Raw genomic sequence first — 26306 nt, 5'->3', positions numbered from 1 at the left:
TTGGATGCCATTTGAACATATGAAGTGACCCATTTATACAGCGGATTCTAGCAGCCTTAGTGCTATGGGAATATTTACATATCTAGTACATAAGGCATTTATCAGTGTCACAGACGGTATATATAATTTTTTTCGATTCCTCTCCCGTGATGTCGACAACAGGCAACAAGGACCTTCATTTATGATGCACATTATTTAAGCAAAAACTAGCCAACGGCGTGTGATTTATACGACTATGGATTTAAAGATCGATTTCCTAGATTAACACGCCATTTCGCATATTGGACCAAAGTGGACTCCTTTAATGCACGATGTTTAAAGGTCGTGCTCATCGCTTAATCGTACTTTTAAGCTGAATTACTAAAATTGTATTAACAGAGAACAGCGCAGAGTCTTTTATAGACGACAGGTGAACATTAGAAACTTCTAATTACCATATTTGGCTATAAAGTTAAGTTCATAGACATAAAAATATATCCGAATAAAAACATAGCACATTTAGAAAGTGACAACATCCCATTTTCTGTAAAATCTAATCGATTACGCTTTGTAAGAATACGTTGCCCGTCCGTGTATTTCCGCATGCATCGACCTTAGCCTCGTGCGAATAACCTATACTTCGCCTGTGCCATCTTGAATATCTTAAATAAGAGCAGAGAAGAAAAGGGTTTTCCCAGATACGACGGTAACGTTAGGCACCGCCCTCATCGGACAGCAGGACCTTAATGCCTTAGAGCGCCCAAACTAGTAGCTATTTATTGTTCGCCTTCTTGACCATAACAAAATATAGCGATGTGTGTGCACAAAAATAGGTAGGTATTAGGGTCTCAGTGGTAGGTGGTACCCGCCACATCCAGCAGCACACATACTAACATTCTACACATATAACCGTAATATATAAAACTAAAACCCGGTAGAAGGCTTTCGGATCTGGTGCTGGCTTTTTTAGGATTTGGCCTAAATTCGAGCTCGGTTCTTTGGAGAATGTTAGAGCTCAGTGAGCGAACAAGCTTTTTTTTTTTTAAAATGGTGTGCGTGGAAACATTGAGGACGTGTACATGCATAAGAAAGTACACTCCTTCTTTTCGTGTTGTATCTAGTAAAAGAAAATAATAATGATGGATTTCGATTAATCGTGCGCGTTATCTAATCTCGAAAATATAATTAGTTGAAAATTGTTTCTTTTGGAAGGTGATCTAGGATCATCTGCTTACAAAATTGTGTTTTTGTTAGTGAAGCTGATGTGATGGCGAAACATACTTTGGTTAAAGAGAGCAATAATTTACTATTTGCTTCAAAGTAATCAAGTGTCTTGGTAAAATTCAAGAAGTACTTAGGTATTTAGCTGAAATGACAGTACCCTAGTTAACTCTAACAAACCCTTAATACCGACGAAGAATAAACAGCAGAGTTGCTGGAGGATATCAGATATGTTCGAGACTGCTCTTATTGGGTCACGTTTATACATCTACATGTCACATTTACAAACCATAAACAAATTCCGTTTATGGAATTTGTTTATGGGTGTAAATTGTATAGCTTAGCAAACTGCATTGTCTTTTTTTTATAGTCAAAACGAAGACTATCGTTTATGAGACTATTATCGGATAATCTCTAATTTCTGCCTCCAAATATTCTTCCCATTGAAATAATCTTTAACTAATAAAGTAGCATTTACGTAGATATGGATTGTGTACTCCTTAAGTTACATAGACAGTACCATTTTCCTATGTAGCATTATTACCTGCCATTGCTAAGATCCAATTCTACACTACATATACGGTACTGCGCGTATCTGCTTTTCTGGCAATGAACGTGCCGTGCTGTTTACTGCCTTCGCCAATCAAGGCACACAAAACGTATGACACTATGTGGCTAGAAAAATCGCTTGAAAAATAGGCCGTGTGACCAGCACGATACATATCTAACTAAATTGTCTTATATGGCGAGCTGATGTAGTTTAATATGGTCAATAGGCCTCAGTATTTTAAACGTTATAGAAGGTATTACAGAGCACGTATCCACCGTAAGGCATAGTATGCTTTTCTGCATATAGCCATACATTTCGTAATCTCTCAAAGCACGTCCTTGATTTAAATGACCTTGCTGACGAACATGGGCGTATGTCCTTTCAGTGCTGTTAAGGGCCTAGCATTCGCGATCGATGATAACCGGCGATGAGCTGCTAATAGTACGAAGCTTCTTGAATACGGCAGTGCCTCTTCCAAAAATTACCACCTGACACCATATGGACTACCCATTAGCCTAAAGGCGATCACTCACATTGACTTATTTAGCTCCAGATCTGTTTAAGGTAGTTTCCAGAATTCTACTGTAATTTTCTCTTGCCGCTGGCTATATCGGCACAAAGCATGTAGACCGATTAGCAGGACCCTAGGCTGTATAACTCTACAGCCTTACACACGAATGGCATACAGGGACGAACCCTGAACCGCCGTTGTAGAGCTATCCTATTCGGTACGATTTTTTGCCTCCTTTATGGTTACACAATTTATACTAGGTTCTTTCCTGTAAGTATCAATTAGAAACCGTTAAATAAGAATGCGACTGGATGTTCAGCTAGCGTCCAATGATACCGTAGTGACTAGCATTTACATAGGCCTCGATCGACTAGCTATGGGAAGGTAAATCACGTAAAAATGTGTATGTATTATTGATACAGGCCGTCTTGGCGCATCGCTCTACTCTTTTAACTTGAAATCGTATTACACTGACCAACCGCGCCCCCGAAGGAACAATCTCTCACGATGCATGGCATTTTATGCTCTCTGGTGCTCGCCTAGAAATAGCCGAGGAGTAGATGTTGTCTGGGATGTGCAGCCAATTTTAAACGTTATTATTTATTTAATCGTTCCTGCCATATATATATAGTATAGGTCATTGGTCACTCTTTAATGGTTCAAAAAGACAACGACACCAATCCGATATGTAGCTGTACCAAGTTAGCATAAGGAGTCATAGACTCGTTAGTACCCTATATTAATTACGCCTAATAACCTGATAGGATCTTTTATTTTCAAATAATTCTACCACAAATAGTAGATAAGTATATCGTGCGTCGTTGTGCTCGTGGCAGCGTATGGATCACATACGTTCAATTATGTATGTCACGATAGTGCCTTACTGCAATACCAAATCCAGCAAAAGGCTCAACCTGCTTTTTTTTTTTATTACTATACAGGTTAGCTTTTAGGTTGGTGTTATCAGATGCTTTACTATGCACTTCGCTAGATTCCTACAGAACTGGTTTGACCAATTAAAAATGGAATAATAACACAAAAGCTGTTGAATCAATCACGTTGACTATACGTAGATGAATGGCGTATCTCGGCTAACATATGAAACATTGGCTCTTTTAGGTCGAAAATAAATTAAACAGTTTCCTTCGTGTTTTGAATTACTAATACAGGCTTGAACTGTGTCTGTGACGTGCTGATGAATAGTGAAAATTGGCTCATTTGATTAAGATATGCAAAGTTTACTAGATAATTTGTGCTGAGATCTATACTCTTTAGACTGCTTACGTGGCTTACTTTGACAGAGAAGCTGGGTTGCTTGTATGGGTAACCTGTAAGTCCGCCCTTTCGGTCCTTTCACCAAGTAGCTGGGTGCATGTGAATATGTGATACGCCACCGTACCTTTAGGCTGGATTTACTAAATCCGACCTTTCTAGTTCTTGCGATGGGAACATGCCTTTAAATGATCTTCGTACCGTTTATATGGCAAACCCAAAATTGACCTATGTTTACCTCTTATTTTCCTAATCTTAGGGGTCTTAAACACTTCCTCAGGGTATTTTGTCGAATTATTAGGTTGCGCTCGTAGTTAAAGCCTTATGACTTTGCAGTCCTCTTTTAAGGTAGGCTACCAGACTGTGGTCGCTCTCTTCGAGTGCGAAGTATTTACAAGCGTAAAGAAAGGCTGTCGTTACATTTTTTCTCTCAGATAGGGTCCTCTTTTGTGTTATATCTTTTGCATTTATTTAGTTGAGAAGAAGACAATTGTACATTAACGCCGAACTTCTTGTGCATCTGTGCAGTGTTCTTACCTAAAATCTACTTGACGTGTCATTATTTTCAATTAGAATTTACCGTCTAGACTGATAGTTTTTTGTCTGACGTAACGCCTAACAGCAGTTAAAAACGCAAAATTCGAATCGTTCAGGCTACTATTTTTAAATTCGGTACTAACAAAGCTTCTCATAGACTATAGGGTTGCGCTGCTAGCATTCATTCAAACTGTAACTTCTTTATACAGTATTGCCGTATTGCCAATGCACGTATCTGAACTTTTTAGAAACGTTTTTGTGAGCCAGGTCTCTCTAGTAGGTCCCTGTAATAGCTTACTGGGTAACGTGTTTGCCTGCTAATCTTAGGGACTCGTTGTGGACTAGGGTCGAACCCGGACATAGATCGTTTCACGCTGGGAGCCAGGCGTCTGATGGAATGCCTAACGGGGCTACCAGGCGTAAAATTGAAGTATCTTTAGAAAACGAGTGGCCAAAAATCGATGAAAAACGTAGTACTGTAAGCAGGGCAGAACATATCTCTTCATCTAAATTGTCTAAAATAAAAATTAAATTGTCATAACGTAGTTACCCGATGTGTGAGCTAGTGTAGAAGTATTTCTATTTATTTTAGGCCAGGTTACCTCGGCTTATAATTAAACTTGCACACGGATACGTTGTTGTGTAAGTTTCAATGATTAAATCATTGAAATGATCATAAAATCAAAATGTGGCTTTCAAATTTTCAGCCCCTGATAGTGGTTACAAGACGACACATACAAAATAGGCGACAGATGCATTAAAATGGAAAGTACATTTCACGATAGTAATAATAATAATAATATTTACATTTTAACCTACTATAATAGGGCTAGCGATGGATGGGGGTTTGACAAAATACATTATATTCATCAAAGATTCAGATTTTTACTGCGATCATGATAAAAGAGAAATAAGAAAAAAACGTAAAGGATCATTATCTAGCCAGTGATGTACATGCTTTCCATGGTGCTTGGAGCGAAGTCTATATAGTGTACTCCGAAAGCGTATAACACGGCCAATAGTATCGTTAATATAATATCGCAATAGCTTGTACACCTTCGCCGTAATGCTATTCCGCTAGTGTCAGCAAGAGTCGCAGTTGCATACATGGATGCGAAAGGCGAAAAAAGTGTGCACGGATCGTATACATAATTCATTATATCTTGATATAATTGTAGTCCTGTTATAATTGCAAAAGCAGTATTTATAACGTACTATAAAGAATAAATAAGACCAGAAAAAGAGAACACCAACAGGTATAATTGGATTTGGACAAAAAGTTTATTTACAGTGGTTCTCTTCCCGACCTTCGTCCCTCTCTCTTCTAAAATGCTTTGTGATCGAGCAATATAAACCCGTATATATATCCACGAATATCGTATATAATTAATATATTTATTTGGATTTGTTTTCCCCTATCCAACCGATACGTTTTCTTGAATATGCAGTAACTCAGCGCTGTTACCTATGCTTAATTTAGCAAAAACGATATTGTTCTCACACGTCACTCGCACACACGCTAGCATTAAATAGTTTTTATTAAAATCTCAAAGCTATATAGGTCTTTCATGTGTTTTTCATTCAAATTGAAGACGTATGACAGATTTCGTTAAGCTCAATTGCCTATTATAAGGACATATCGTACACTTTCGTCGTCTCGATAATCTGTACGGCGTACTTATTTCAAACGCGGGTCAAGGAGGACTCGCTTTAACGATATCTGCCCGTTTCACTCGTCAGAACCACACATGAAAGGCAAATTCTTAGATTGTATTTCGAGCTTCACAATGGCCTATTCGTTCATACCTTTTACTAGAAGCTAAAACAATTAATATACGAAACATTTTGGACCAGTTGTACTTGCCGTTCAGTTTCAGTAGCGTCCTAACGGTATCGTTCAACTTTATGCGGATGCCTGACTTTGGTTAGCTGTATGCCCTGAGAACTTTGTTAACTGTTGCCTATTGTTATCGCTGCCATCAAAAGTTCACACTAAATCATTGTGTGATTTACTTGTCGGCTGGAAGACGACCACAACTCACGTGATCTAGTTCAGTACCCGTCGGCATCGACAGAACTTCAGCCCTATACATATAGTATTCATATGCACAAACGTTGATATGGAACAAGCTGCATAAAGACCAACAATTTTGTGGTATAGGTACGTACAACTATTCAGAGATAACATTATATGTACTGAGTTGTCGCAAAAGTACTACGCGTTTTTCTATCTATACGGTTCATATTCAGGGCAATGTGAGTCGCGTGATGAATGTCACTTGAAAGCTTAGATTTGGCAGTAGTAGATATATCCAAACTGCTGGAATGTCTTTGACAAAAACCTTCAGATAGAGGGCCTTGAAGATGAGTGAATTTCCTGCAATACTTACTAAATCTAAAAATAATGTTTGCTACAATTGTGATTTAAAATGATTGGTATTTTAACGATAAAACCCAATATGTGCTTAAGTCAATCAGTATTTGTTTATAGTCATTATCAGTTGTATCTTTATAATTTGCTTGATTCATTGTATAAATGATGAAGTGAGAAACAAATTGTTGCTTAATAATCCCGGATTTTCACACACAGGTTTCGGACGATATATTCTCTATATAATAATAATAATAGTTTGTATTTTGTAAATGGGTTATGGTAAGGGTTGGCGAGTGCTCTGAGGGATAACTTGGTATAATAGCAGAGGTTGAAGAACTGAAAAATATCTATCTCGTCAGGCATTTCAACCCACCGTCCGTTACACGTCCTTTACAATACAGGGCCACGATACCACGACTGACCCCTTTAGAAACCACAATACGTCACACTGCATATAACATAGTCGATCACTGTTAGAATAGCGCCTCCAACCTAAAAATGGCAGCGGCAAAAACAAATATCAATACAATTGCCTCGATTTGATGGTAATAAACGCTTTCCTGATTCGTTTTATGTATGGCGAATCACTGTGCAGTCTTACCCAAAAAAAAGACGTGTTCAATTTAAAAATGGCCGCAGTTACGCGCTCACAACTTGCAGAACTATCAGCATTAACTCCGCTGTAGAACGTTAACATAGAACTATAGTAGTGTGGCCCCAGCCACACCGCCTACACCTGGATCACGCGCGAAAACAAACCTCTCTTTCCGTAATCGTTGTATCCCTCTGACGAATAAAATACGTATTTTACTTATACGGTTTTTCGTACCACAGGCTATACAATGATATAATGCGCTGACCCCCCTTATTGAGACATCCAATATTTTGAAGGTGAATTTATAGCAGTTTGCAATTTAAAAAGTATTAAAGATATAGAAGCTTTCGGAATTGGAAGACTACGTCATGTCTTTGTGTAACAGTATGTGCAACTTATTTGAGAAAAAAAAAAAACCTAATTTCGTAATTTTGCTAAAATAATTTCGACTGACTTGCAACAGGAACGCTGATTATACTAGCCACAACGATTAAACAACAGAGCTAGCATTCTTATGAACTTGTGATAGAAGAAATCGTAGGTACAAGGCTTATAGTCTGAAGACAAATTTTGTGCTGCACAGCATTATCAACAAATAATACTTTTTTTTCCCCATAATTTTTGTTAGCTCTACGCCAATGATATTTTTCTCTTGCGTGGATGCAGTTTTTTCCTTATTATATAAACATTCAACGCTTTAAAATCAGCGAGCGGATCATATATGTAATTTCTAGACACGCTGAGCTTGCTGTCATTCTGTAAGTACCATTGCGTATTGATATAATGATTATATTAAGAATAAAACCCTATTTTTTTTATCATTTGTGTTTCCATATGTAGGTTGAGGGGATGTCGTCGCAACACTTGCTTGCCTTCATCGCCATCTTATGATCATTCGCATATATATATATATATATATATGAGGTAAAGCAGTAACCTTTTAAAAAATTAGGAATTTTTACATTACATCTATTAAAAAAACAACACGCAAATTGATGCCATAAACAGGATATTGAACAGCGCAGCGCATGTATAAGAAACGCGTCGTAATGATATTTTTGAATATACTACAGAATATTTATATATGAGTCACGAACATGTACTTATGGTATTTTAGACGCATACTAACGCTACGACATTATAATGTTATTTGAACGACAACATCAAGGCATTCCTGATACAAGTGTGTGTGATACAGTTGAACCCTCTCTCATTTGCGTATCTCTTACTATTTTAGCTGAGGGAAAACTAAAATTTTCCAATTGTCAATAAATTTATGGTTCACATAGTCTCTCGATTTGCCATCTTGTTGTTGCTCAGTGATCTATCTTTACGAAGAAAAAGTTGCCGTGTAGCGTCCTTAATTACATTTGGCTCTTTTCGGTGTCAGAACGCCCTCCAACGATGTTAACAGTGTTAAGAACTGCCCCAATACCTTACCTAGCCTTGACGATATACACCATTAAATAGTGATAGTAACTCTTTACCCTGCTACTGGAAATTTTGTCTATGAGGTTAGTACATATGGTTTGATTCGTGTCTCAAACTGTTCGACAAGTGCGAATTATTTCATTACGTAATAACCTAGATCAGCAACTACATCGTTCCAGAAACTATATTTAGTGTCTGAAAATCGCTCATGTCCTTTTCCGTTGATGAACCGCCTTCGCAACACTGATCGTGCTCACGATTCACGTACTGTATTGCTGCATGCATAAATGGTGCAGTATATCGCAAAAAATCCCTAGGTTAATTTTGCCTTATTCGACGGAGGCTGTTTAGCAAACATCATCTCTTTCCATATATACACGCAATTTATTTTACTAAGCTATTTTTTGAAATCACAATTCCGGTTGGCATCATGAACATCACTGGTTTCTCAATAGAGGTCGGCCCCCGTTTGTTTAAGAAGGGCTACTGGACACGTTTTGTCTCCACAAGGACATATATATATATATATATATATACACACACAATAGGACCGTCTGTCCTAGCAGTTGCAGAAATAGAGATTTGTAAACTTCGCAACGAACTGTGGACCTGTGGAACATGGAGTCTAGGCTTCTGCTAACAAACGGAATCTAAGAAGACATTTAGCTTTTCGCGAAGGACGGTTATAAATTGCCCTAGGGTCTAATACTCGGGCACCTGGCATTCAAGAAAAGCCTTTACAATGTATACGGTGATATTCCAACTGAACGTTCACCGAAGAAAATAAAAGGTCTGGTAGACTAGCCAACGATGCATTCGATCCGCTAAAAATGTAGCAGACACAACTTAAAGGAGATTCTTTGCGTAACAAAGATTGAGCGCTGTAGCGATTTCATGGTTAGCTGGCGTAGAGCCGGCCTTCGAACATACATCTGAGCCCAAAAATTTTCCATCCCAACGGTCGTTCTACGAAATGTGTTGAATTTTAAAGCCTGCGTAGTAATATACGACAAATTCGTCTTCCTGTGGCCGAAAATATGAAGTTCATGGGACACGATAAGGAAACGGGATCTTTAGTGTAGCTATCTGCAGAGCTTACTGCGATCGTGAACACCCTGGAACACAATCCTAAGTTCTAATGGGCTCATTTTATGTGCTGTGATTAGACGCCGGAAAAGACAAACGCTATTTTTGCGTTTGTAGAACTTAAAGCCGTCGTGGTTAAGTCGATGAATGTTCAATCGCCGCGCTACAAGACCTACAAAATGCATAGTAGAAAAATAGAAACAAAAATTGAAGTTGTTTTGCTCTACAAAGCTTCGGCTATCGTCATGGATTTTATTTTCATGGTGAAGGTTATGCAGTCTCTATATATATTAGTTGAAATTTAACTGGCTGAAATCGGTTGATATCTCGGTTTTGACCTATAAAAGTACAAACTAGTTAGTAATGTAACTGTTCCGGCCATTGCCTTAGATCTCTCTACATCTTTAATCTATAGATAATATATTGCTGAAATCGAATATTGAAAACATCGGATGAGTTACATTCAAGTGGCCCCAAGTTAAGTTGATCTCTTAATATGTACATACATACTGATTACAGTATTTTCTTTCGGCGTTCTGTTTGCTCCTATACCGTCTAGACAGAGCCGAGGTAAATAAGAACTTGCAAAATAAAAAATTACCTGTAATGTAAATGTCCTCAAGATGGAAGAACGGTGTTGTCTCCGCCATTCGAAGAAGGTCTGCAATGATATCTGTCGACATCACGTATCCAGTTCCAGAGAGATAATTTGGATACGCTTTCTCTCCAAAAATATAAGACGGAACGTACCTAACATAATTAGAAATAGCAAACACAAACTGATTTTAGTGGTGGAAAAAAAATGCATTCGTGTTTATTAAACTTGCCATCGCAAGTTTTAGTACAATTTTAAGCTTATGACATATATAGCGTACACTAGAACGCTGTCCTACAGAACAGCGCAGTAAACAAAACATACTATCAATACATGTTACTTTTCTCCTAGCACACATAACTATTATTTTGAAATTTAAGCAACTTGAGATTTGACATAAACTCAATTTTAAAAAAATCGAGTATCGTATATACTGAAAAAACTCAGTCACCATATTATAGCTATACACAATTGCTTTTCCCATCCTAGACTGTATACGATTATCCAGTGTAACAACTGATGTCCACAGAAAACAACAAATTCTTTGAGGTCATAAAGTTTCCCGATAAATAATTAACTAAAATTTTACGTACTGTCACGCGAACTCGATCTAATGAACGTCAAACGAGTGATAGAGCCCGCGGGGGCTGGCCAACATAGTTTAATTGACGGTGGCCAGTTGCACGTTACGTTATGGAAATGAAGATAAAGTTACTCTTCCCGTTCCCCGCAAAGGTTATAATTAAAATGTTGTAAACAAGACGTATAATGAGGCGAAGGAGTCAGCGTGAACTGCGTATACGCTGTCGGGGCAAAAAGAAAGTTCTCATCTAACTTGAATCACCCGATATAAGTCTATCGAACATGCCAATCATTATGTGATGCCACTTAAGCCTAAGCCATAATCAGACTGCTTTCGACAAGAAGAATGCTCGCGCCCGATATATTGGATCGAATCTCGATGAAGGTTAGACCTTAGTTCAGTGTAGGATGATTTATATAGAGAAGGAAAATATTTTGGTTACTCAAACGCATATTCTTTTTAGAGAAGGTATGCTTCTCTGACGCTGTCCTCACCCACAAATTACCCTGAGCATAGCGCATAAGCGGCACAAGGTCGCGCGCGTAATTTTAAATATCAAATACATTCAGTCATCGACCAACCAAATTGGCAGTTATTCCTGCCTATCACAAATTATTTGAAACCGTTGCTAACTTTTCGCCCTTCGGTGAGCACAAAAGACGAGCAAAAGCATAGAAAAAAACAATCTACCAACCTTCCACAATATAGCCTGTTCTGTACAGATTCTCGTACGAAATTGACCTGTAGCAGGATGCATAAACCCGCCTATATTTGAATTATTGGAGTATAGATAATATTCTAATTCTTGATATAAAAGAAACCAGCCTAATCTTACGCCACGAGTAGTATCAAGCTAAAAAAACTTCATGCAATTAAGGGACTAAGGAGGTTGCCGGATGTGGTCGGAACTGGAAGCGCTGTATACAGCATAAGCAGAAATAGTAACTGATAAGGTCAGAATGGATCAAGCGTCTACTATTAGAACTTGCTTAAGACGAGAGAGAGGTTAAAGGTGGCAGGGTTATTGTTCGCAAACAACTTGACGCGAGACGATGATGTACCGGGTCGCCGAAATCCTATTGAATATTAAGCAAGATATTTACCTTAGCTGACATTAAGTTCGTCCTAAAATGCCATAGGAAACTTCTCATCGAACGCACTAAGGGCAATGAGGGCTTCGCAAGTCCAAGGAAACAGATATCACACAAATATCTAGCTGTTATGGTGGACTGAGACCGCAACTGCTTTTCAGAGCAGCAGAGGATAACAATTAGCCACACTTAGCCAACTTAACATACGGAGAAGCAAGCGGTGGTGAGAATGTCAAGAACTACCTGAAAGGTGCTTGGGAGGGACTAAAGAAACGCAAAGGTATACGTCCCAGGAGTATTAGAATACTTCACCGTACCAAAATGTTCGGACCACGAGAGGCGGAAACGCGAATCAAAATTCGAATTTTTGAAAAAACTTCATTAAGCCATAATGGTTATGATGGAAACCTTTAGGACTAAATCTTAATATATAATAATAATATAAATCTAGGACTTGATATAAGAGAAACTTAGAATTAAAAGCTAGACGAAGAGCTGAATTAGCACTCTAAAATAGAACCTTCGAACAGTAAAAGTGCCTATAGACGGTCGACTATGGCCAACATGATCGAGACGAAACCTTAACAAGCTACGGCAGTAACGTATACCTCGCGACAAAAACATCGGGTGTTCACTACTAGCACTGGCTTGTGCAAGAATCGTACAGGCCCCACGGGCAGTTTTATGGACACATTGAACTCGGCCGGTGGGTACACTACGTCAGACCTGAAACGTTTTCAGAGACAATACAACATGTGCTATTACAATGTAACAAGGAATACCAAATTGAATGAGTAAACCTTCTTGCCGCACCTGATACTATTGGATAAGATAGATCTGGGAAGATACATGCAACACGAACGCTGAGTTAATCGCTCCGTTAAACTGAGCGCTCAGGTAGGACAACACTGCTATGACGTTACCGTATTACCCCTATATCACCATAGCAGCAATCTATTGCGATTCGTCTTATTTCATGCTTTACTTAAAACGAGATGCGATATTTTATTTAAAAAAAAAAAAACAAGCACTCTCAAAAGATTTAAAATAATAATTGGTGGAATATGTCTGAATCAATGTTTTAATATTTTGCTTAGGACTAATTTTCTCTGTTCTCGCCGAAACATGATATTACCTCAGGGGGTGAACTTTATTCGATAAGGATTAACTTGTGCGTGGGAACAGCACTCCTGGCTGTAAATTCGTCCCTACCTTTTGAGATGTTCAGTCAAATGGAGTACTAAATATCACTTCGCATTGAATAGTAATCCTAGCAGATCTGACAACCCCAAAGCACTATTTAAAGCTATTCGTTTGGGTGCTGTTTTGCTACTGCTACGTCGTAACCTAAATACAAAATTTCAAAGATGTCTAATGGAAGTTAACGTAGTTTCACTAGCATACTAAGACGTCAATAAGTCAGTTCCTCAGAGAATCATATGTGCATCAAATCAAAGCTACATTAATTACATTTTTGAACCGAATAAAGCTCAAACAATATTTTGTTCTCCTTCTATAGGCTGTTGTAAAGACAGCGCAAAGAATATATTTTCTCGCAGTAACTATCATGATTTTTATCGGCTACTGAAAAGCGTAAAGAAGACATTACCATTTTGATTTGAAGTCTCGTAACGGCGTGGCTTTAGAAATTAGAGCGCCAAGGAGCATCCGTGGCCGCCCCCTTGCCTTAAGAAGACTGACAAGGTTGTGCACATTGATGTACATATCGTCATCGGTTTTAAGCACGAAGCGTGAAGAAGCGGCACAACCCGACGAATTTGCCCATTTCAGCAGAAAAGCTGATTTTAAGGTAAGATTATTGTACGTATCCAGGAAATCTTCTTGGATTAGATCATCAAAGTGATTAGCTTCCGCCTATAATACAATAAAAATCTATTACTTACTTATATCGACAAAACTAAGTACCTAACGGGGCGATTGTTTGTGTAAAGAAAGTATAGAGCAAGATCATACACTGTTCTATTGCTTGGAACAGTCCAGCAGCATTGATTATGTTCAAAACGTACGTGTATACTGAAGAAATTTGTTCCTGTATTTTACCTTGAGGTATTATTATTTGATAGTTAGGTAGTGAGGTACCTACATGTATTATTGGCCCATTGGTTCCGACAATTTGCTGAAAAAGTTAAATTTACCTCAAGTTTGTCCTGCTGTTGAGTTTCGTTGCTATGCGGTGGTCGACCGACGAGAAAAAATACACGGCTATCTCGTGGAGCTTCGGTTGCCCATGTTTCTCGAATGGCCTGTCGGGCATTGCTGTTAACGACTGCTGAGCAGACTATGATGGTTAGTAGACGCTGGGGGTCACACCGACTCTCCGATGGCGTAATAAGGGCTGTCAGATTAGTCGGTTGCAGGATAGACAAGAACGTTTCTCTTTGTCGTAGAACCCAGGTTAGATTTGGCTCAACTCCTGGCTCATTGGACCAAGTGCCCAGTGGGCTGAAGGATAGTATAAGCAAGATCAGAACCATAATGAATGACTAATATTTCGTACCTACTAAATGCAGAACAGCATCTTGTAAGTTCTAATGCGCGATCTTAGGAACAAACTCAGGTTCAGATTGCTATAGTAATAGTACGCGGCATAGGAACTTATGAAAAATTCTATCTAAAAGAAGAATGAGAAACCGCTTTTAGCAAATATCAATAATACAGTTATTTAAACCTATTTTGCTGTTTGAAATCTTACGACTTTCTAGATATTTAGGAACTTTCTTCTAGAAGTTTTCAAACATTTATTTCAATCCTCTTTACCTTTAAACTTTATAGTTTTTTACTATGAATGGTTTATTAACACAACACTAAAATGGACTAAAGCATCATAAACATTTACACTTCTTTTTAATTTGTTAAAAAAAGAAGTAACAAATTTATTGATTAAACGAACTCGAAGAGTCTATGGCTATCTGGTTGAAAAAGACTCAAGCCGACATTTCTATCACTTATAGCTACATGAACTATCCGGGAACATGTATGGAAATACACGTCGCTGAGGAAGTTCCTCTCATTTATACTGGGTTTCCAACTGGATCGTTAACTTAACAAGATCAAAATATTAACAACAGCTAATTCTAATCCTAGTCTTGTTGAAGTTCTTGAACTTTGTAGCTAAATTGCAGCAGTTCTTCTGCTTGAAATCTAGTCAGGTATTTAAATTGCTCCTGACTGCTTACTGATATCTAATGCATACAGGATTGGAAAAATATCTAGGCTTGTTTCTTCGCCTTCGGCTTTTCATTACACCGTCTGCATTCTGTACCAGGCCCCCATTGAGGCCTTGCTCTTTGGAAGCTGTATCAAATGGAAGAGCAGTGCTTGTCTTTATAGTCATGTTATTGTCCTGATTAGCATCATGCATTTTGACGAAGGATGGCCAGGCTTAGGAGGTCAGTAACAACCCAAAGCTACTGGAATACGAATCGTTTCTACTGGATCTTGAAAAGATTAGTGCGGTACATGGCGTGGTCCATGGTAACCATTTGTCCGTCGACGAACTGTGTCGGATACTTAAGCAAGAGTTGGGAAACGTTCTCTCCTCTGAGCTCTATCTTTATTATTTTTATGTTTCGCTTTTTACAGAAAGCAATTCACAGGCGAATGCATTATATATGAAATGCACTAAGCAAGCTATGCATCAGATACAACCATGAAATTAATTTTTTATACTTAGGGAACTCTGTAAAAGCGCTTGGCACTATTTACCGGATTATACTTGCACATCCGAAACGAAACGATCGTGCGTTTACGATGTATATATACATGATGATTTATGTAAATAGCGTTTACCACTGTCCTGTGATTAGAGATCGAACGGCAACTAGAAGGATGATTCAATGATGTGTGTATTTATCTCCAATGGCCCTATCAAAACACTAGCTAGAAGGCTGAGGTTTTTAGGCAGAGCAGCTTACAGCAAGGGTACTATACTGAACTTCCACGTATCAAAGTCTGTCGACTAGACAACTTGTGTGAATACAGATCACCTACACGGGTATATTCGTGGTATGTGTAGCAAATGATTAATTAATACACATATATAGACTTCGTAAGTAACAATTGCTACAAAACACATAATTTGAATGCACATAAGGTTTTTCCTCTAATTTATTCCGATGAAACAATTTTTCATAAAAAAAAAAATCCACATACATATAATGGCGGCGATTGGTTAATCCTTAACCTTAAGCACAGTAAATCGCATAAGTGTGCATCTGAACGGTCTTTTCTGAATCTATCGCGTTATCTATTATTAGAATAAGCGTATAAACAAGAAAAAACTCTGGTAGCCCAATATATGCTGAAATAATTTAGACTTTGTAAGGAGTCACGGACGACTACGCCCATGTCAAATGCTTCTGCGCAAATGAATCTGAACCCAGTGTGAATCTAAAAAGCCCTCATAACACATACGCCATGTTGTATGGAAACACACCTCGTATTAGTTGCACTATGAAATCAATTGTGGATTGCGAGTCAGCCGTTATAGCGATCCCACGAACGGAGATAGAATTCTGAACGGACTGAGGTGCTAATCCAAAAGGGTAAGCGAGAATTATTATAGCCAACTGTTATGATACTCAAACCAATGAAATAACCATGACCTTTGACAATATGCCATAAATAGCAGTCTACGTTGAGAATATTTGTTCTGCTAATACATTAAACTACTTAATAACTTTGACAGGTGCAATCAGCCGCTTTCATTGCGTTGGACTTACTTTAGGCGGGCGGATCGACACGGCTACTTTTCTTGTACCGCCAAAAATAGCATCTCTTAAGGATCTCTAGTACATCAGCGATGGCGACTCACCTGTATATGAGACAATATAGCGTGATGAAGATTATGCAGAATAGTGCAAATCTGACCGAAGCCCTGATGGAATAAACCGAACTGACTCCGACAAATGCTTTCCCTGAAGGGCTTCGAAGATTGGACTGCCCCCCAGCAGCCGGTAAAATCTCCTTATTCAAGCTGGGGGGAAGCCGCTGAAATAAGGGAATAATAAGTGTCGAAATTTAAACATACAACAAAAACACGACTTACCTAATAAAAAGCCGACCAAGATATGTTCGTAGAGAATAAGGTCTTTATATTATGGTCATTCAATTATCTGAATACGAGCTCGACAATTCCAAGGAAGATGCTTTTGTCTTTCCGTGTGATATATAGGATGGATATATAGGGAAATGTCATGTATACTTTTTATTTATGGATTGGAAAACAAAAGCAGCTTTCTGTGCATATTTTAACTTCAGCGTTAGCCTAGGCTGGGAAGCTACAATGGAATATGGTTTTAAGCAGATTGCTTAACACATAACAATAGCAGGCGTAACAAGTTAGCCCATCTTGTTGAAACCAAAAGTCGTTCGTGTCTAATGCTCTAATTTCGAACCGTAAAAAAAAGCTTGTCATTGGTCACGCTAGATTTTACTATTATCTGTTGCTAGCGAGTCATAATAACTTCGCTTCGTAAACTACATTACAGACTGATTTTTTGCCAATTTTTTCGAATTTATCTCATTTCTACCTTGAAAGATACCCGTAAAAGCGTTTCGCGCAGCTGCCTAAATTTTAAACACTCAACTTTCGCAAGACTGGCTTATCATAGCTATTATCATTTCCAGCTCAGTTAACAAATACGATTATATAAAACAAATCGAGTGGATCTATGAACAACGTTACATAGACAACATATGTAGCGTCAAAGGTCTCTCCACCTCGGAGTACTGTATTACTGACAATTGAGGTAAAGTTATAGGATATAAATATTAAAATTTGTAGATCTTTTATGAAGGCTTCCAGTGAAGATGGCACGTACATAACGATGACTCAGTTAGATTATCCGGTAGGAAATCTTCTTTTGATGCTATTATTGTTGTTTTATTTTTTGAGACATTATATATATGAATTGTTCTCGTTGAATGTCAAATTTATCTAAACATATGTAACGGTAAGTGCTCCATTGCCTGAATTCCTATAAGGGTCGTAATGACGCTAGGAAAATGGTCGATCGGTCGGTCGGTATTTTACTGAAGTCACACGTACTGCTCAAAAGGCACACGTTAGACACGGCGCATTGAATCTGAGATAATTGTTTTACCAAATAATTCGTCCAAGTATTTGTTCGTTGTTCTGGCGCAAAAATAATTAGTTTCACTGCAAGAGCCAGTTGGTCGAATAACGTAGTTGTTATAGGGAGTTATATGTAAAAAAAAAATCCCATGTGAAATTGACCATATGTTACAATGAAATCTGCAGCTGTTGGCATCAGTTAGCTTGAAGGGGATCCCACTTTAGCTTACTCCAACCGATGTCACCGATGATAGTAAAGCATATCAGAACAATACAAAATGGCTCAATTTAGTCTGGATCCACATTGTCAAGTGTATCCTTCCATACGACCAGCATCTCTTCTTTGTGGGGTTATAATACGTAGCCACATTTGCATTGGAACGATCGTAGTTGTCAGGAACTATTGAACGTCTATTCTAGTATTAAACAATGAATAACGTCACCATTTACACAGCTTTTCAAGAAAGGTTTGCTGTAGAGTTCGGTGGCCACGTAAAACTCTGTATCGTTTATGCGGTCAACTGCAAAACGATGCGAATCCCAGCAATGGCCCTATATCTCATACTGTTGTCTGCTAGTGCCATCAGTTCGGCATCTTATCTAAAGTAAATTTGCCCGCGACAAGTCATCGTATATCCGTTCTACTCCCTATAACTGTCGATGGGTCGCTTTCAACCTGGCACAAATTCTTGCCCCAGGCACAACCCAAAATTGCGGCATAGAAACACTAACATGGTGATGATAGTCGGCAAACAGATAAATCGGATATAAAGTAAAATAATGATTTGCATCATAAACAGCCATGCTAAAAACACTAAATTTATCATACTTGTCAATATTCCGCAATGGCACAGGCCGTTCCCAAAACGTGGGAAGGGACGGCAACTTTGTTCCTCTTCTTATCCTGTTACAGCTAAACCGATCAGTCACGAAAAGTAATTTTTAGGGCTCGATCAATTTCTGCCTCCATTGTTTATCTTGACGTTCTTTGATCTTTAAAGACGATAATATTTGAAACAAATGAGAAAGTTAAAATAAGCTAATTTTTAGTTTTTTTCTATCTATTTAATTTCGCAATCCGTGTAATATGGGCAAAAACACCACTGACTCAGAGTCGTAATGTTATTATCTCAGGGAATCACATCAAATATTTAGTCCTGAGCATTATGATGCATTCACTTGGACATCACAAAGGCTCAATAGTATGCAACGATATATCAATTCTCCTTTTGTTTTTATTTGGTTTTTCAAAGGATGTTAATATATAAATAATATTGCCAAATATATGTTACATAAGATGAAATAACCGAACAAACCAGTTATCACGTGTTCCATCTCTTCGGCGAAATTCAGTGTTTTGTACAAATAGAGGTAATTAGATGACTTGAAGGGCCTTCTTATGGTTTTCATATGAAATCCTTCAGTAGGTCGAATTTATCTCGGCCATTAAACGACAATGTTTATCTGGTTGTTTGCTTACATCGCGTAAGCTTAGAAATGCATACTGGTATTTTGTGCTACTATCCAAAGGATATAAACTACACTAATGGACATCGGGATCGGAGAACGATGCTTAGCGCCTTAAGTTATAAGTTACTCACTTTGTGTACGAGAAATCTGTAAAGTATACATTGTAATATCAATCATTAGCATGCGCAATAGGACGACCATCGGTTTCTCTGTCAAATCTGATTGGACATAATGCAGTTTCGTTATCCAGGCAACAAATGAATACTGCTAGAACCTCTCGATAGATGCTAATCCATCTATACTAATTAAAATTGTATGTTCTATATATGAGCCAACGATATCTGCTAGAGAGTACCTGCCTCTCATCTTGGAGAGCTGAATTTTTTTTCGATAATAATACGGCATCAATGATACACTTCGTTAAAAACCTCTTCTAATGTAAATTTCCCCTTTATTTAGCTTCCTCTGTGACGCTGCTTATTTTTTATTATTATTATTATCGTTGTAGATATGGCCAGTTCATTTGGCCTTCTTATCTCATATTCAGTTCAGCGTAGCATGACTCCACCAAAACCTTTTTTTATTTATTTTTAAATAAATTTCTAATTACAATTTAGAAGATAAGCGATTCTCGCGTAATGGCGGTCCAGTCTTACTTTACAACGCGAACAGCAGATAACAGTAAAACATGCTGCCTGAAATTTGTTTTCCATTTTCCAAGATGCTTATCGATATTGCTTGATGTATATAGTATATATGAAAATATATAGTATAGGATGATATTCGATTAGCTGCTGCTACTGTTGTTATGATTGCTGCCTGCGGTAGCCATCGATGTATCATCAATTTAGCATTTTCCACATTGTCCCTTCTCTACTGTAGGTTCCTCTCTGTTTGTATACGTACGCACTATTCAATGTACACATTTGTCGATTTTCATACGACAAGCTCGTAGAAAGTTATTAGAACATATGTCGATATGGCCTCGGCATCAACGATGGTTTCCGCTGCCCGTGACATGGAGGCTTCAGATGATGCTACTGTCGCACATAGTTTCGCGGGAGCATCGCTTGTGCGAAAGTCGTCCACTTTTATAGGACAAAAGTGAGCGGACTTCGGCCACCGCCGCTGACGACCGTCATAACGACGATCATTATAATTATCAGGATATAAGAATCCATTGGCAGCAGTGACCTAAACTGAAGGGTGAGGCTGGGAGAAGAAGCAAAACAGAAAGCCTTTATTGTCTTGTTCAGGCTTCTACTAGACTGCCGCGACAGGTTCTAAACACACTTCCGTCATCACGGTTTTCCGGTACTCTACATGTGTACAAAACGTAAATGTGTTCCAAGAGAAAACACGAGTCGGAAATTTCATCAGGCATAAGCTTTGTGTATATTATGAAAACGGAAATGCATTTTTGTAGGGGCTTGCTGATTATATGTTTACACCTCACAGAAAAGATGAAGTCTGTGAGAAGGTGGGGTCTGTAGACTCAGGATCAGGCGAACATACAATGAAATATGAAGGCTATGAAACTGCTACGGCTACCAAAACGTTTGCTGAATAACCGAGATATTAATGTAGCTGTTTGGAAAGTGATGCTGGTGTTGATATAAGTGATAGAAAAATATATAGCAATAACAAAAATATGCAAGAATGAGTTTTATTAAGTAACAGTATAAAACCTGAATCGGTGCTTCGCTAATAATTATCGCCATATCGACGCGGAGCTGCAATTTTGCACGGAGATGTAGGTGGCGTTTTGCAATAGAATAGTTATCATTATTAATATTATTGAAATGGGTCAAGAAGCCCTTCGGCCAATTACCAGCACATTATCAAGCAAGCTGTATAAACCGCGCCTAACAGAATAGTTAATATAAAAAAAACGCTATTTTTGTTTTGCATGGTAAAATCCAATACAGATAAAGCTGCACTAAATCGTAAAATGTCACACTCTGACGAATGATTTTAAAGTGCGCGCGAATATGACGTTGTAAATAATGCACACAGGCACAGAAACGAGAGGTAGCGTCTCTGGTTGGAGCCAACGTCAATTGTTTCGGCCCTATTCCGAACATCCGCATAAAAAGTAGAGCTTGAAAAGCTCATGACCTATGCAAGAATGTGCATCTTCTATGAGCCACCGGAGTACTAGGTCCTCACTGAAGTCAATGAATCGTATCCATTATTGTCTTATTCACTACCTGGAAGATTAATTTTGCTAGATTTAATGGGTCCCCTCCAACAAAGTTGGATGAAACCAGTTGTTGCTTATAGGATCTATTACAGTATAGATAGCGTAACTGGATTGTATCGATAGCGCAAAAATAAATATTTTATGAAAGTTATATTTAAGTATCCGCTTGCGCTAAGCGTTGATAAGGTTCCAAAGTTACCGAAAAAAAAAAGGTCAATCATAGTCTATCGTGAGAAATTCATATATTATGACTACGCCTACGAAATTCGTTGATTTTTAATTAGGTATCTGACCTGTAGTCCATCTAACGCAGTCATGAAACGATCCAACAGTTGTATCTTAAGAGGTATCAAACTTTTTTCTACGGATTTCATCCAGCCATGCCTTCAGAACGGTGTTCGCAAGTGTACTCTTTGTCAGCTCTGTTTATGTCCGAGGGAGAAAACTGATTAAATGAAAAGTAACTGAAGTCGTTCGTTTAACGAAAGCCGAAATTGATGAGTCTTTTCAAGCGCTCGACACTAAACCTTCTAAGGAGGAATCAGATACACCGTGATCCACAAAATGCTTAAAGCTTCGAAAGTTCTAAAGCTGATAATCCCAACTGGGATCAATTAGTCTGGCTAGAGAAATGAGAATCCGCAGAGACGGTATTGAGCTTGTGGACAGGCGGTAAAATCGAATGAGTATAACGATCACATACAACCCATCAACTAGTTAAGAGCTGATATAGTAAAAAAAAAAAAGGCGTTCCAATCGAACCCTGTCTGTACTACGTTAAAAAAATTATCATATGATGCAATTTACAGTGTATCAGTACGGCCGAAAAAGCATTTAATATTGAAACTACCTTATCTCGTGCAATGACCCATACGCTAAAAACTACCACTACTACAACGACCCTCTCTAGAGCAACTAACCAAACAAAGTATAATAAATCGCATTCATATTTTGGCCAGAAATTGCTTATGGCGGTGATTTCGAAGAGAGGAAAGTAATTGCTGAGAACTAGTCATGCCCACATCCAGAAAATTTTCCGCCGCTACTCAGCTTTGTGTTACTAGTTCATGTGTGTAACTTTTATTCTTTAAATCTGGCTTCACTTGAATGTCAATGAAAGTTCTATATTGCCATAAAATAGAAAAGTTAGTTTCGCTCATATAAGCATTACAGAAGGAGAAATATACATACAGCCTACCTGCTAGCTACGTACGTTAAGTTCTTCTTTCCTACCAAAGCTTCAACTAACCCCTTATTGTAATAGACATGCAAGTTGAAACTGAAGAAAAACAACATAAGCTTCGGAGGTCTTAGAGACGGTCTCAGGCCCACATGCGCAATCCCTAAAACCTTATACACGGACGCTCCCTAAGGCGGCTTCTAACACACGCCGTTCCTTTCTTCGAAATCTTCGCTAAAAACCTTTATCGGTGCCGGCTTGTCCTGCATTGGGTTACTGCCGGATTGGTTGTCACTCTACGGTACAACAAACTTAAACCGATTGTCTAGTGATAAGTCTAGTACACTTTAATTCATCAATCTATATGCCAAAAGTGATATAGAAGAAAAAGAATATAGAAAGCAACGAGTCAATAGAGATCTGTGCTGTTAAATGGACATTCGGTCGTATGTGATTGTTCACTGGAGTCGTCGTTTTCACGCGAACCTATGGCAATGATCTAGAATATATCTTCACAGTTAAAGATAGAGGAGTATGCCTGTAAGTGCCAAGGGCCTTCATCTGGCAATAAAAAGCCACAAAAAGCTATCATATTAAATTTATGTAGTTTTTTCGACTATTTTTCCAATAGAGTAGGTTTACTACAATGTGTAACACATACTAAAACCGCTGGAGTACACCGTTGCGCTGGACAGTGTTCATAGATACGTTGTTTTCGGATTATTAACGTTCCTAATACGTAAGCGAACCTGAAAGGAGCGGCGACAGTCAAGTTAATTTGTTCCCCGATCACGGATATGATAGGAGTTCCGGAAGTGCAGACTGGTGAGGCCATTCATCAGATTCGACAAAACGGCATAGTGTTTTAGGCAGCATATTTAAAAGGCCAATGATGATCCTGAGGCTGGTCTTAGTGAGAGCTCTGAGCAAAGCTGAGCTTAACTTTGCGCAGAATAAATAGTGCGATCAATGCAGGTAACTTAGAAAAATGACGTCCTCTCGATCGTTTCGTTGGCCACCAGTCAAGCTGGAGTTAAAATCGTTCACGTTACACAAATAAACGGTGCTGCTTCAAATCCATATTAGTGGTCTATGGGAAAGCTTACGTCTAACGCAAACATCTGATATATATATATATATATATATATATACTCCATAATGTTTGTGTCAGTCATGTAGTGCTATATTTATATAGAATAGAACGCACATTCTTCGTTCATATTCTATCAGATCCAGAAGCTTTCAAAGTTGCATCAGGCCAATTACGATGCCAGACATAAGGCCAATACAAGCAGCAACAAAATTAGCCGCTATTATTTGCCCCAGATGTAGCACAACTTTCTCAGCTGCATTAATTACAACATCGACTAACATCTAGGTCCGACATTTGTCACATTCAAATGCCCAAACATCGTAGATGATTATACCTTGTCCTATTTAATATTTGTTCGTTTAACTGTTTTGTTTTATCATATCGAACGATCTACATGTTTTACACGACATGTGAAATCAAATTTTCATAACTAAAATTAGCCCTAAGCGCATCCCGTAACAGCAACTTGGTTAGAAGTTGAATTAGAACCTGGCCTTTTTTTGAACTAAACACACGCGGCCACCGATAACTGCCCATGCTCCTAGTACACTGCAAGGAAAATGAAGGAGCTAAAACTACGCTGATTCAGTACGCTCCGCGTAGTGAAAAAGTTCGATCACTTTGACAGGTAATATTGTTGTAATTTGCTAACAGTAGGACCTGCCCTACTTTACACCACTGGGTAAAAAGGCAAATTCACAAAGTCACGCCACTAAAAGTGAGCATTTTTAATTTACACTGCGTTGACGCCCTAGATTGGACCATAGGTGGTACCGTTATATTGTCTCCATAACCGACGTTCCAACATTACATGGCTTACTGTTTCTATCTATATAATAATAGTTTAATCAGATAATGTTATTATCTCTCAGCGGAATGTGATCCACCTGGGAATTTCGAACTTCCTGCGTTAGACTATTATTTTAACATTCACAAAGCAAAAGCTGCTTTTTATTATATATATATATATATACAATATATATATAGGCAGGTACAATTGCTAATATTAATGTCACTATTTTTATAACCAGTAACTGCTCCCATCACCTACTATTTTAATAAACGACGTTGCACGCATTAGTAGCATATTTTGACTTTTTTTTTTTTTATTTTGTAAAAGATAAATGTTCATCAGCCTCCCACAGCTTATGCATGGGCCCCATCAAGCTTCTTAATAGGCGGCCGCGCGGCGCAGACAGCGCCTTGGCGGCGCAGGGCGAACGCAGAGAGAATGAGCTTTAACATAATCTGCAACGACTGAATTATTGGCGCGCTTACACTAGCGACACCAACCGATCGAGCATAGCAAAATATTGCAAATTATCGTCTGGTGACCAAATGGCCGAAACGCTTTTTTGGGCCGATTCCGTACGTCAGGGAACGATCACAGCTATCGCACAATACGTTAAGAGTACCTGCTCGACTCGATCGAACGTAATAGTATCATTAGCATGGCTACATACAGTATTCGATTTTCGACGACGCAAAACAACCGTCCAACAGGGAGTTCACAAGTGGCCTAACATCGAGCTAAGCCGAGAATTAACTATTCCTTCACTCGTTACAGATAGCAATCAACGCACCTGATACTTCATGGTATGCAAGACTTGCTTCGATAATAAAAATACATTTTTAACGCCATTACGGTTTTCACTACACCTCAGTCAAAGACTCGCATTCACTCGACCTCCAGTTGACGACTGACTACAAGGAGAGAAAGGGCCAACGTTATAAACATAGGATGAGGGAAAGAACAAGGAGCGCTGCAGACAGCACAAGCCCGCGAGATTTTAAATTCAAACGGATAGATTACGGACAGAATACTGAAAACTGCGCTTTAATATTAAGACCCAGGAAGCGCCTGTGTATAAGAGTGAGTTGCAGTACAACTGAAAGAAGTAAATACACAACTAAGATTGAAACGTTATGCCAATCTTATTCGAAGGACAGGAAAGAGGTTCGACTCTCGAGGTGCAGCTAATATGAATCTTCTCAGTGCTGGACTAAGCTGGCACATCTCGTAAACAAATGCCCACCCGTGGGCGTATTTTAAGAATTTTAATCAAAGTGTACTTTATTCAAGTTCATATTCAGCCCGGATTCCTTATTCGCTTTCGGCTTTAGTGACTGTTTGCCGCTATCACGATAAGCCTAGGTGAACGCGCTTGGCATCGTAGCCACACGGTCTCCGTATGTCTCTCCAGTGTTGCTGGCGACAATTCTTTCATTCGTCGAGCTAAGTAAATATAACGGTCTTATTTACTTTGAATTAAACAAAACAATTAATTTAGTCATTAGTCACGGTTCTTAAATACGTCGATGAGGACGTATCGCCGTGCGATGCTGGCGCTTGGACGACAAGTAGATTTCTTAAAGGCATTTTTGTAACGATAAATATAGAAATGCAAACTTAGAGCAAAAGGAAAAAAGCGTACAGT

At 38.5% G+C, this 26306-nt stretch overlaps 1 protein-coding gene across 6 annotated transcripts; it reads right to left on the bottom strand.

Moving 5' to 3' along the window:
- Positions 1-5327: 5327 nt before the first annotated feature.
- On the bottom strand, positions 5328-26252 carry LOC111244238 (beta-1,3-galactosyltransferase 1-like). Of its 6 annotated transcripts, none has more exons than XM_086978658.1 (7): positions 25452-26252; positions 16660-16835; positions 13982-14288; positions 13435-13700; positions 12434-12551; positions 10158-10306; positions 5328-6936 (listed from the first exon to the last, which is right to left on the bottom strand). In XM_086978658.1, exons 1-6 carry the CDS (start codon positions 25461-25463, stop codon positions 10175-10177), a joined length of 1011 nt encoding a protein of 336 aa, XP_086834784.1. In that variant the 5' UTR covers positions 25464-26252; the 3' UTR covers positions 5328-6936; positions 10158-10174. The 6 variants fall into 6 exon arrangements, with proteins under 6 accessions (XP_086834784.1, XP_022646827.1, XP_086834783.1 ...); XM_022791093.2 differs by lacking the exon at positions 5328-6936 and adding an exon at positions 9590-9728; XM_022791094.2 differs by lacking the exon at positions 5328-6936 and adding an exon at positions 9795-9894.
- Positions 26253-26306: the final 54 nt, after the last annotated feature.

This window comes from Varroa destructor, unplaced genomic scaffold, assembly GCF_002443255.2.
Source record: "Varroa destructor unplaced genomic scaffold, Vdes_3.0 BEIS01000002.1, whole genome shotgun sequence".
Lineage (NCBI taxonomy): Eukaryota > Metazoa > Arthropoda > Arachnida > Mesostigmata > Varroidae > Varroa > Varroa destructor.
The sequence above is the reverse complement of the archived record's forward strand: the minus strand, read 5'-3'. Positions and strand labels throughout refer to the sequence as shown.

What these genes read in the sequence shown, in the direction of transcription:
- LOC111244238 (XM_022791092.2), bottom strand. An exon ending in AACAGCAGGACAAACTTGAG is followed by an intron (nt 13,701 to 13,981) that starts GTAAATTTAACT and finishes ATTGTATTATAG; the next exon opens with GCGGAAGCTAATCACTTTGA. An exon ending in TGAGGACATTTACATTACAG is followed by an intron (nt 9,729 to 10,157) that starts GTAATTTTTTAT and finishes TGCATTTTGTAG; the next exon opens with GTCTTGTAGCGCGGCGATTG.